General features: G+C 43.2%; 1 protein-coding gene across 1 annotated transcript; it reads left to right on the top strand.

Moving 5' to 3' along the window:
- The first annotated feature begins 9,226 nt into the window (after window positions 1-9,226).
- On the top strand, window positions 9,227-12,918 carry LOC130114459 (high choriolytic enzyme 1-like). Its single transcript, XM_056282340.1, has 9 exons — window positions 9,227-9,269; window positions 9,813-9,878; window positions 10,004-10,053; window positions 11,176-11,257; window positions 11,349-11,463; window positions 11,605-11,777; window positions 11,859-11,940; window positions 12,050-12,171; window positions 12,914-12,918. Exons 1-9 carry the CDS (start codon window positions 9,227-9,229, stop codon window positions 12,916-12,918), a joined length of 738 nt encoding a protein of 245 aa, XP_056138315.1.
- The last annotated feature ends 384 nt before the right edge of the window (window positions 12,919-13,302 follow it).

Below are 13,302 nucleotides of genomic sequence, written 5' to 3'. Positions count from 1 at the left end.
GTGTTCAAAAGAGATCACTTACATCCTTAAGCTCATCAAGGGAGTTAGGGCTGAACTTTCTGGCCACAGACATATCACCTGTCTCCTTTGCATACTCCTCTGGTGTCTACAGAGAGATAATGTTCTACATTAAATCTTTCCTAAATACAGTAAAGCAGGCAGACCAACAGACAGTATGACTGACACACAGGCAGATAGCTTGCTAGGTCTGAGACCAGCTCCATCAGAGTAGAAAGGTAAGTGATGGTACCTTGAATCTCCACACTTGCTGGGAGGAGGAGGAGGCGTTTTTCACAAAAAACCATGAGGATCTTATTGCAGAGTTTAGGAGCCTGTCAGGTGGCTGCCCCTGCATCTCCACCATGTATCTTATCTACACACAAAACACAACATTGCATTTGGAACACATTAGCACACTATAACAATTGTCAAGAACAACACAATAGATGCAATTAAAAAAAAATATCAGACAACCACTGCAAACAAAAAAATTATTTCTGTACAATGTATGAAATGCAACATGAACAACTGACGCTAATCTGGCAGTTTATCATATATCTGTGAATAAGACAAGTGATATGTCTGACTTGATGCCATTGCCACTTCCTTCAAAAAATATCTAATAAACAACTATCTTTGGTGAAAACAAGTGTAAACATTTCTACTTATGATTTTTGTTTGTTATAAACACACAACATATAGATTAAATGTCTTTTTAAAAATGGACTTATTGCATTGTTTAACTGAGGCACTGACCATGTCATACACGCTTCTCCCAGGATACAGCACCTTCCCCAGGGCCAGCTCCACAGCTATACAACCCAGAGACCAGATGTCAGTGCACTCATCGTAGAGGATGCCAAGCAGCATCTCTGGAGAGCTGAGAGTAGAGAAACAAGAGAATATTACAGCACATCAGTACATCAGTCATGAAAACTAAAACCACACCTCCCTTCCTCATGTTGTCTGTCACTCACCAGTAACACAGGGTACCACCACACTTGTCCATATCCACCTCGGTCACATGGCAGGAAAGACCAAAATCTATGAGTTTGACATTCAGCGGCTCTTGTAAATGGTCTACCAGCATCACATTATCAGTCTTGATATCACTATGAATGACTCCAATGCCTTTTAAATAGTGACACGCTGTGGCCAGCTGAAAAGATATGCAGAATTACATTCAGTTCATCAGTCAGATATGTTATATGTGTCATCTGTTTTTTGCAATTTCTATGCATAATGTTGAACGTGATTCATTATTGAATCTTAAAAAACATTAGAAACAGTGAAGTGAAATTTCATTTGAATAATAAAAAGCAAAACTCTTCTAAAAAGAAAAACTTGATTTTTCAAGTTTTCCCTTCTGGATGAAAACCAAAGGTTAGCGGTCCTACAAGGCTCCGTCTGTATCAATATGTTAGCAGGAGAACAGCTGACCTGATGCAGGATGTTACTAATCTCCTTCATGGGCAAAGGTTTATATTCTCTCTTCTTCATGAGGTCCTCAAGACTCATGTCCAGCAGTTCAAATTCTAGACAAGCGAAGCTCAGGTGGAGGAAACGGCCACCCCATCTCGCGATGTTACATTTCTCCGCATCCAAAGACCTGACTCTTGTTAACATGGCCACCTGAGGAATACAGTAGAGGTCGAAGAGAGATTCTTACAGTTGTAAATCCAGATTAAAAACAGGGCTTGTACTTTTAAAACAAATTCTGTTTCACCTCTTGCTTTTCTGGATCGGTTGAATCCGGGTCCTTCTTGATCATTTTCACAGCCACAGTTTTGTCTCTGTCTGTCTTTAAACACTTGACAACCATTCCGTAGGTGCCGACCCCCAGCAAGTCCTGTACCAGATAATTTGAGGACCTGCTACACAGCACATCACCTCTTGCTATCTGAGAGAGGTCTGATGGAAGAATGGTAGAGGGCTGCCCACCAGATGAGTACTGCATCGGTGAATTCATCTGGAAAAAAATGGATATGGACATGTTACACCTTACATCATAAAAACACAACGTACACAGCACCCGTGTGAACACAACTTTTGTAACTTCATATGCAGGGCTAAGATTTTCTACACTTGTAGACCAATGTAGCCAATTAGGGGGGCCGCCAGGGAACCGCCAACACAGCCGGGACGCGAACCCGTGTCTACCGCACCACAGGCGACTACGTTAACCAGTCGACTAAAAGGTCCGACCCGTTAGCCAAGGGCCAACATCTACTTATCCGTGCACGTTACAATACAAAACAAATGAAGGACAATTACCATGTGGGCCTCTTGAACCACGTGTAGAATAGTTATTTTGGGGGCTGTATACGGAGATGCCTTTCCTCTCCATCTATGTTGGTTCTGACCCATAATGCAACGGCTATGCTCTTAACGAAACTCTGGTCATGTGACCCGTTACACTAACGTCAAATAAACCTTGCATAAAGGGCACATTTTTTAACTAAAGATATTTTACCCTGTTATATTTCAAAAAAAATTAATCAACCTTACACCTTTTAACTATTACATTTTAATCGTTTTTTTTAACGACTGAATGAACTCAACTATCTCTGAGACAATTACATCAGGTTTTACAACAACAGATGCAACTACAATCCATAACAGTAATCATAACGTCACACAATTGTAAAGAACATTTGTGCGCCGTTCTGTCAGGCGATTGACGAAATTAATTCGTTTCTCCGTTCTGACACCATGTACTGCAGCGATTTAGGGAGGCACCCGCGGGAACCGCCACAGCCGGGACGCGAACCGGTATTTCCTGCACCACGAGCAACGTTTACCACTCGACTGAAGGGTCCGACCCGTTGCCAAGGGCTAACGTGTCTACTTATTCGTGTAGGTCAGTGTTTCTCAACCCAGTCCTCAAGGACCCCCTATCCTGCAGATTTTCATTGTAACCCTGCATAGATAGCTCTACTTGTACTTAACCAATCATCTCACAGCACTTAATTATGCAAGGTGTGCAAACTCTGACATTCACTGCTGAATTACTACAAACAGGTACCTATTCGGGGTTGCAAAGAAAATCTGCAGGATAAGGGTTCCTTGAGGACTGGGTTGAGAAACACTGGTGTACGTTACATTACCCCCTCTCTCTTTCGGGAGGCGCGTCCCCGCACTTCAGCGTATCAGCTCCCTCACGCCTCTGAGCGCACGCGCTTCCGATGACCTCACGGTCGCGACATCCCACTTCTGACGCCAGCGCGGCGTGTTGGGGGGGGGGGAGGGGGGCAGCCGCGGGAGCCGCCACAGCCGGGGCGCGAGCCCCTATCTCCCGCATCGCGGGCGACAACGTTAACCACTCGACTACACCCCCCCCCCTCTCGGGAAAGTGTAACGTACACGAATAGTCGGACTCTTTAGTCGACTGGTTAACGTTGTCGCCCGCGATGCAGGAGATACGGGTGCGCGTCCTGGCTGAATTGGCTAGATTGGTGTCAGAAGCGGGACGGTGCGACCGTGAGTCGAGTGGTTAACGTTGTCGCCCGCGGTGCGGAATACACGAGTTCGCTGCCCGGCTGTGACGGTCCGGCCGGGCTGACCCCCGAATTCGCCACAGTATTAAGATACATCGTTAGTTATGCCCCGCCCAAACGCACACATAAACACGTGTAGCATTCAAATACCTTTTCGTGAAGGACTAGTGCAATGTCTAACTCAAAAACAATGCAGGTTGCGCTCTTCAAATCTTTAACGCCGCTCTTCAAAACGCGATCTTGCTCTCTCGAAGTCTTGAAGCATACTGAGGGCGAGCGCTTTTATACACTGCCACGCCCCAGCAGTTAAAGAGACAGTACACATATTTCTCCAGCCTCTGTGTCTGTCATTCGATTTTCTTGTTTTTCTCAACAACCACTCATCCAAACAATTACACACTACATGCATTTTTCTTTTTCATTTCTCAGGCCTCAGCTATGTGCTTTCTGTGACAGCCACAAGACCGTTCAGTCAATGACCGTTTGTTTATTTATTTTTTCCAATTTCCCCCCTTTTCTCCCCAATTGCATTGGGCCAATTACCCCGCTCTTTTTTTCTTTTCTTTTTCTAAGCCGTCCCGGTCGCTGCTCCACCCCCTCTCTGCCGATCCGGGGGGCGCCCCGACCGACCAGAGGGGGCACAAGTGCAGCGACCAGGATACACCCACATCCGGCTGCCCACCCGCAGCGATCATCAGCTGATGGACGGGACAGCTGATGATTGCCTATGGCATGAAACAGGCTTGTACTGTCTCATAAAGAAATTACTTGACTCACTGGATTATTTTGCTTCTTATTGAGCACTTTCCCTACCATGGAGTATTTCTTTTAACAAAGTTTTATATGTATAAACTTCGCACAAAAAGTAAGGAAATGTGTGTTTGGTAGATTATTTCTTTGTTGTACCAATGCTTCTTGGCAGTAAATCTTATATCAGGCAGCTGATTGTCAGCACCTGGGGTACCAGAAGCTCAAAACAAGAGTTAATAGCAGCAGCAAAATAAGCTGTTTGGCATTGGCAGAGAAGATTTAGCAAATTTTCATGGGCGCAGCCCACATATTCAGCTCTACTGCTCATCCCACAAATGCATGTCCCTTACACATGTGGCGCCATTTAAAACGGAAATAAACAGGCTTTCCAACGGTATAAGATTTATTGCCAAGAAGCATTGTTACAACAAAGAAATAATCTACCAAACACACATTTCCTTACTTTTTGTGTTAAGTATATGTGTGTGTGTGTGTGTGTGTATATATATATATATATATATATATATATATATATATATATATACAGTGCATCTGGAAAGTATTCACACCCCTTCACTTTCCCCACATTTTATGTTACAGCCTTATTCCAAAATGGATTAAATTCCTTTTTTTCCCTCATCAATCTACACACAATAATGACAAAGTGAGAAAGGTTTTGTAAAATTTTTTTGCAAATTTATTAAAAATAAAAACTGAAATATTGCATGTACATGAGTATTCACACCCTTTACTATGACACTCAAAACTGAGCTCAGGTTCATCCTGTTTCCACTGATCCTCCTTGAGATGTTTCTACATCTTGATTGGAGTCCACCTGTAGTAAATTCAATTGATTGGACATGATTTGGAAAGGCACACACCTGTCTATATAAGGTCCCACTGTTGACAGTGCATGTCAGAGCAGAAACCAAGCCATGAAGTCAAAGGAATTGTCTGTGGACCCCCGAGACAGGATTGTATCGAGGCACAGATCTGGGGAAGGGTACAAAAAAATTCTACAGCTTTGAAGGTCCCAAAAAGCACAGTGGTCTCCATCATTTGTAAATGGAAGAAGTTTGGATCCACTAGGATTCTTCCTAGAGTTGGCGGCCCAGCCAAACTGAGCAATCGGGGGAGAAGAGCCTTGGTCAGGGAGGTGACCAAGAACCCGATGGTCACTCTGACAGAGCTCCAACGTTCCTCTGTGGAGATGGGAGAACCTTCCAGAAGGACAACCATCTCCGCAGCACTCCACCAATCAGGCCTTTATGGTAGAGTGGCCAGACGGAAGCCTCTGCTCAGTAAAAGGCACATGACAGCCCGCTTGGAGTTTGCCAGAAAGCACCTAAAGTACTCTTAGACCATGAGAAACAAGATTCTCTGGTCTGATGAAACCAAGATTGAACTCTTTGGCCTGAATGCCAAACATCACGTCTGGAGGAAACCAGGCACCTCTCATCACCTTGCTAATACCATCCCTACAGTGAAGCATGATGATGGCAGCATCATGCTGTGGGGATGTTTTTCAGCGGAAGGAACTGGGAGACTAGTCAAGATCGAGGGAAAGATGAATGGAGCAAAGTACAGAGAGATCCTTGAAAACCTGCTCCAGAGCGCTCAGGACCTCAGACTGGGGTGACGGTTTACCTTTTAACATGACAATGTGACCCTAAGCACACAGCCAATCAACGAAGGAGTGGCTTCGGGACAAGTCTGTGAATGTCCTTGAGTGGCCCAGACTTGAACATCTCTGGAAAGACCTGAAACTAGCTGTGTAGCGACGCTCCCCATCTAACCTTCCAGAGCTCGAGAGGATCTGCAGAAAAGAATGGGAGAAATACCCCAAATATAGGTGTGCGAAGCTTGTAGCTTCATACCCAAAAAGACTTGAGGCTGTAATCGCTGCCAAGGTTGCCTCAACCAAGTACTGAGTAAAGGGTGTGAATACTTATGTACATGCAATATTTCAGTTTTTTATTTTTAATAAATTTCTACAAAACCTTTTTCGCTTTGTCATTATGGGGTATTGTATGTAGATTGATGAGAGAAAAAAGGCATTTAATCCATTTTGGAATAAGGCTGTAACATAACAAAATGTGGGGAAAGTGAAGGGGTATGAGTACTTTCCGGATGCACTGTATATCTGCGTCTGGAAGACGTTGGGCTTGGCCCGTCTTACCAGGTGTGAGCTGAAAATTCTGACTATCCACATTATTTTCTTGTGGCTCTTTAGCCTCTCCCTGTCTAGTAAGTGCCTCTTGAATTAGTTTTAAATTTTCATTTGAGCCGGCATCATGGCTGCTTCCTCAGCTTACTGTTCCGTGTCCTGCTTAGCTGTTTCGGTTTTTGGGAGGTTTTCTTCTGGTTGAATGTCAGTAGTGGGCTGGACAGCACCACCACACTGATTTCCTTGTGTTAGTATTAATGTACCTGCTTCACCGCTGGCACTTGTTGCCTCTGTCAGTGGCTGATGCAAGGAAGCAGTGATTGGTCTTAACTTCTTTACCACATTATTTTCAAGTCTCTTTCTTTTGCGCTTCCTAGCACCACTTTCAAATCTTTTACTCATGCTCAGATTAGAATCTGAAAATAAAAAGTAAAATTAATCTTCAACAGTTATTAGAAAGGAAAACATGAAGGGGTGCTCTCACAAAATGGGGTCCACTTCACCCATCCATCCATCCATTATCTGAACCGCTTATCCTGCTCTCAGGGTCGCGGGGATGCTGGAGCCCATCCCAGCAGTCATTGGGTGGCAGGCGGGGAGACACCCTGGACAGACCGGCAGGCCATCACACAGGGCTCACACACACAGCAGATATAAAAATGGATAAAATAGAAATATATCAAGCTTAGGAAAAGCAATTTCACTCTTCCCCACACAATCTTTTATTATAGGTGTACGTGATGGATGAATTCATGTACAAATGTCTGATTTTGTTCTGTGGGTCCTTGGTAATGTTTGCTGTGCTTGGTCCTTGTCTCCCTACCTTTAGGGCACCAGAAGTTGTCTTGGGCCTCCCAATCTCAGAGGCAATAGACATGTGGTCCCTTGGCTGTGTAATGGCAGCAATGTTCCTGGGAAGACACCTCTACCCTTGGTGGGAAGAATTTGAATGGGTTAAGTCACCTAATATCCCTCACCAGCTGCTTCATTACACAGACAGAAATTTCACAAACCCATTTTTGAGGTTGAAGGTAGATTAATATGATGTGTTGCCTCTCCAGACGAGAGCCATTGTGGTGACACAAGGCATGCCGGCAGACCACCTGTTGGATGCTGGTTTGAGGATGAGAGGTTTTTTCACCAAGAACTCAAGCCAAGTAAAAAAAAAAATCACAAAATTAACTTTTTTTTCTGTAAATATTTGGGCAACTTTTCTTAAAGAATCGTTCCTTATTAACAATTACATTGCAAAATCTGAATCAAATCTGCTTCCAAAAACAGTTTACAAAACGAGTATGCTTTTTCCTATCGTTAACAAAGACGCTATAAATCAGCTTAGTTTTATTACCAACCTGGCTGATGAAAATGGCAACGTCCTCTGCAGATACTTGCACAGCTGTGTTTTCAACTTGTCTATCTCCCTGCTTTCCTGCAAGGACAAAATCAACACAGAAATCAATGCTAGTGTCGAGTTATCAACTTAAGACAGTTATTCTGAAATGGAATGCAAGGAAATGACTGAAGGGTTGTTTAGAGGATACATAGAGTTAGGACAGCATGTGTAAGAAAGGCCTATGACAGTGTCAAAAATATTACATACCTTGCCGGAGGCCCCCTAGATTGTGAGGCCCTAGGCTTAAGACTGCCAAGCCTATAGGTAAATCCGACTCGAGTGTGCCTGGTTGGGAGAGGTAGCGTTGGGTCGTCTGGGGCAGTGTTGGCGCTACGGGGGGGGGGGGCATTGGCCGGGCCTCGCCCCCCCCCCGAATGAAAGTTGTGCCCCCCCGCCAATTACCCAGTGATGATGTGAAAATTAGTACTTAAACATCATGTAAAAATTAAAATTAATTAATGCACATAGCACATTTAAATACATAATCAATAATAATAATAATCAATGAAATAAAATGCTTAAATTTCGTGATTGTGGAGGAGCGGGGTTAGCAGGACACCGGAGCGGAACATCAGTGTGTGATTTTGTCCATTCAGGGCGTAATTGCGTGTGACACACAGGACTGTTTGCTGCGAGTAAGCTCACGCGATCTGCTTGTAGCGTCTGTGCGCGAATGGAAAACAACGGGGGGAAAGAGCAGAGCACGAGTAAGGATTCTAAGCGCACATTCGAGGGTTAATTTAGCAAATAATTAATAAAAAAAAAGTCACAATAGAAGAATATTCAAATATAGAATGTAAATTTGACAGCCCTAATGCTCATGCTCCCCCCCCCCCGTGAAAACAGTAGGCCGTCAGATTTGTTCTGGCGCCGACACTGGTCTGGGGGGAGCCTGGTCTGCTGTATCCGGTGGGCCCAGGGACCACAGCCCTGCCCTGAGCTGCGCCCGAAGTGGAAACACCGAGGGCGGTCTGACAGGAAGCGGAAGCGGGACGGGCTAAACTAACTGCTAGCCCACGCAGACCGGCAGTCATCCTGGCTGGCTAGCGTTCGCTCCCTTGGACAGTGGATTTTTTATGTTTGTTTGTTGGTAGTGTAAACTACTAATAAGACACGTTAGCCCCTAGCTAACGGGTCTGACCCTTTAGCCGAGCGGTTAGTGATGTCGCCTTGTGGTGCAGTACACCCCGTATTGAATCCCGCACCGGGCAAGAAAATAACCGGTTACAGTAGTTTGGATATACTCTGTTCTTGTAGATTCCGGATGTGTGTTTTTTGTCTTCGTGTTGCACTGCTGTGGGCTTGGGGGGGGGGACGATATTCCGTTTCATTTCATGTACGCGACAAATAAATGTTCCTGACTCAGACGAATTTCTTCGGCTGTTCAGATGCGATGAATCAATCTTTAGTATAGGCACCATGGGAGAAACACGCAACAGCAATGCCCGAATCACTTATTCAAGTGAGTCAATTAATGGAGTCCAAAAATACCATTGTATTGAACCCCTATTCTCTCAGAATTCTTTGTCGTGTCATGCAACTAGATAGCTAGATGAAGGCGGGCGACGGGTGCAAAATATCGGGTGTGCTCAAGCTTCTCAGCGCCAACGGGTCTGGCGCCCATTGATGAGTCAGAGGCTCTCAGGTGACGTTAATTAGCGCGGCGAGGCGAGGCTAACAGAGGGGCTCTCAACCGCACAGACGCGCTGCTTCGGTACGCTGACGCCTGGTCATGTTTTATTTGCAGCTGATTACCCTCGTTCTCATAGAAGCGATCAGAAATGGTAAGCAGATCCTCAATTAAAAAAAAGATTTGGTTTTAATTTCAATGAAATTCGATCTCAGCTATCGCCATTTTGTTGCAGTGAATTGCGGCCCCGTACGAGGAGTTGAAACAGGTTCGCCACTGACCGAATGATATATATTTTTTAAAATTTTCAAACCTTAAATCAGCCTGTTCCCGGGTGTTTCTCGTCGTGTAAAACGTTCATTATATTTGATACAGACTCTCAGGACAACTGGCTCCTCAAAACGTTGCAGTACATGAAGTCCGACCCAGAGATTTTAGAGGGTACATTTTTAAGTTGTCGTTTCATGAAGTTATTTTCCATCTTCTGTGAGTATGTGGGTGGAATGGTGAGGTGAAGGTAGTATCTACTGTGTTTTACTGTAATATTTACATCATACTTCCTACAGAGTTAATCAACCACGACGTCGCAATCGTGGAAGGAGACATAATAATGTCGGTGAGTGAGTCTGCCTTTTACCCGCCAAGGCCGCCATTTTTACGGGTTTGGATTTTCAGAGTTTAATAAATTGGGGGGGGGGGGATGCAGACCTGCTGCTCACTGAATGCACCTAAAGTTGCACATATTTGCATTAAAATGAGTTTCAGATCAGTTGCACAAAAAACAAGATCTACCTAAAACGACCATAAGCGATCAAAAAAGATGCTCGTGAATTGCGCGTCATGTCACTATTTATGACGTGTTTGGCGCGTCATTTCCTTCGCGAAACACACTAGAGAACGCTATTCCAGTTCTCCACCCGCATATTTGAAGAATATGAGAATATGATCCGCATATTCTTCAAATATGCGGATCATATAAGTAGCAGTAGTTCTCCAGTGCAGAATAATGGTCTAAACTTGATTTTTGATTATTGCCAACATGTCTGGTTACAGACGCACCATGACTAGCACCGAGGCGTTGCGGTATTTACAGGCGTTGGACAGCGGCCATTTTAAATTGCTTGAAAAATAATAAAGTTGTTAAAACATTGATTTTGTTGTCAGTCATTTCTTAACAGACACACTAACATGTGCAATGCATCCCAATTGGGTCTTTATCTTGACAGAATATAGAGTTTTTAAAAACCGTTGTGGTAGTTTTTTAGTTCCGGTGGTTGTTTGGGACCGTTTCAGTTATTATTATTATTATTATTATTTTACATTTCACGTTTTATAGGCCTTGTTACGTTTGTTATATTAGGAATATGTTTTCCGTTTTGTTTTTCAGGTAATTCTTTTCAATTTTGCTATTCAAGTTCGACCATGTCGCTGAAGTTTACGTTGTTTAAAAATAGTATTATAGTTGTTAAATTTTTAATTTTGGTGTCATTCGTTTCCTAACAGACATACTAACATATGCAATGCATTAATATCTCAATTGGGTCTTTATTTTGACAGAATATAGAGTTTAAAAGCCGGCGGTCATTTTGACCGCCAATGGTCGTTTTAGGGAGGAGTGTAATCCCGGTCGTTCTAGTGTCTGTTAACATTACTGATCCTGTGCTGCACATTCTGTTAAGAGGCGTGATTGCTTGAATGTACCATAGGAGTCTTTGTGTTGATCCATACGCTCTTGTAGTCTGACAGGAATGCAGTGGTTAACAAATGGCCAGAGTTGGATGGACACGTGTCAGTACCATATCGCATCAGCTCAGATATAGGTAAGAGGTAATCGGTGATGGTGTGTATGTGGATCACGTTTTCTTAATAGTTTGTCCGTTTTTTGACTATACAAATGTGTACCTTTCTCAGTGAAGAAGACTCATGATATCCTGTCAGCCATGAAAATGGTGTCGGAGCACACCTGTGTGTCCTTCCACAGTCGAACCACAGAACCCAACTACATGTACTTCAAAAACGGCAAGGGGTAAGAGCTAATTTGAATTATGAATTATGTCCTCAATTCTGCGTTGGTTGTCTTGCTATTTTTTTCATCACTTTATATGTAATGACAAACTTGATTCCACACTCTTGTAATGAAAATGTGCACCAACTCTTAATTTCCTAGTTGTGCATCACATGTGGGCTGCATTGGTGGAGCACAGCCTCTGTTTATTGGGCCAGCTTGCATGATGGGCAATATCTGTCATGAAATTCTTCATGCTCTGGGCTTCCACCATGAACACACAAGGATGGACCGTGAAAAATACATTACAATTATTCCTCATAACATTATGGAAGGTACTGATGTGTAATTCATGACAGAGTTGCTACTTACATTTACAGCAAGGATGGTGTAAAGAGATATTTGACTGTTAACAGGCATGGAGAAAAACTTCGGAGTGAAAAATGGTAACACATTTCAGCTTCCTTATGACCTTACATCTATCCTGCATTATGGAAGGTAAACACGGCTCAGAATAAAACCCAGTAGCACACTAGGAATAAAGACATTCATTGTCAATTTGTTGTAAATATGTAGAGTAAAATGGTGTTTTTTTTTTCTGTGACAGTGATTTTTTCTCGGCAACCGGCTTGCCCACCATTGTAGCCACCAAAAATGAGCCAGCTATGGGACAGAGAACGCACATGACAAAGCTGGATATACAAAGGGTCCACAACCTGTACAACTGTGGTGTGTCAAAATGCTGTTGTTTTTTTTTACATTTTGAGTTTTAAGTATTCTTGGATATTTAGACTATTAACCACATGCAATGCTATAATTGTATCCACATGGCAATATATAATGCTTTCCATCCTTTACCTGTTTACCTTCTGCTAGATGCCAAAGAAGGTAAGGCTAAAGATGGGAACCAACAAAATTAAGACCTACCAATGATGGACAACAGGACAAAGGAAAAAGACTTGCCTTTCCTGAGGAACATGTACCAGAAATGGAGTGGGATGCTACTGAAAACTAGCCAGACTCCTTTACAACTTATTAGTTAGTCTTTCACTCAGAACACTGGAAAAAATCAGGCTCTCCTCCCTGAAGTCCATCCTCAGGTAAAAGTTGTCCTCACAGTATCTGATACTATCACAGTCTCTCATCACACAGCAACATACTAAAGGGGAGCCATCATATTGTGAGCTGCAACCAGGATCCAGTTACATTGCTGTTATGACTTTGCATGTCAAGCTATGAAAAGTCTTTATGTATCTCTAGAAGAGGTTCAGACTTTTTTTTTTACTCAAACCTGTTACTGGCTGAATTCTGTACAAATGGAAAAGAAACAAAGCCTGTGTCTTCTTACCCTCTAAATAAAGGGCACACTGCAGATACAAATCCTTTCAATGGGCCTTGTTTTAAATTGTTGACCAGTTGTTTTCTTTTAAAGATGTGCCTGAAATTTCTAAACATTTTCCAATTTCAACAGATTAGAGGAAGGATTTTTTTAAATTAAAAAAATTGCCACATCACTGATTTAACTCAGTTGCAGATGATAACCTCCACTTGATGTGGGTCTTAACAATGTTCCCTTGATTGGAGCCCGAGTCTTCACATTGTTATCTCTAAGACTAAATTCCACTATAATTTGGGCATAGTTCAAGGATTGGCAACGAGTATATTCAGCTCAGGTTGGACGGTTTGGAGACAAAGCAAGCAAGGCAAGATTGAGATGGTTTGGACATGTGTGTAGGAGAGATGGTGGGTATATTGGGAGAAGGATGCTGAATATGGAGCTTCCAGGCAAGAGGGAAAAGAGAAAGGCCAAAGAGGTTTATGGATGTGGTAAAGGAGGACATGCAGGTGGCTGGCATGGCA

This window comes from Lampris incognitus, chromosome 6 (assembly GCF_029633865.1).
Source record: "Lampris incognitus isolate fLamInc1 chromosome 6, fLamInc1.hap2, whole genome shotgun sequence".
Lineage (NCBI taxonomy): Eukaryota > Metazoa > Chordata > Actinopteri > Lampriformes > Lampridae > Lampris > Lampris incognitus.
This window is presented reverse-complemented; position numbering and strand designations above follow the sequence as displayed.

Coding starts and splice junctions, on each gene's coding strand:
- LOC130114459 (XM_056282340.1), top strand. CDS start 9,227: ATGGGAGAAACACGCAACAGCAATGCCCGAATCACTTATTCAA. Junction 11,464..11,604: donor TACTTCAAAAACGGCAAGGG/GTAAGAGCTAAT, acceptor TTAATTTCCTAG/TTGTGCATCACATGTGGGCT. Junction 11,941..12,049: donor TCTATCCTGCATTATGGAAG/GTAAACACGGCT, acceptor TTTCTGTGACAG/TGATTTTTTCTCGGCAACCG.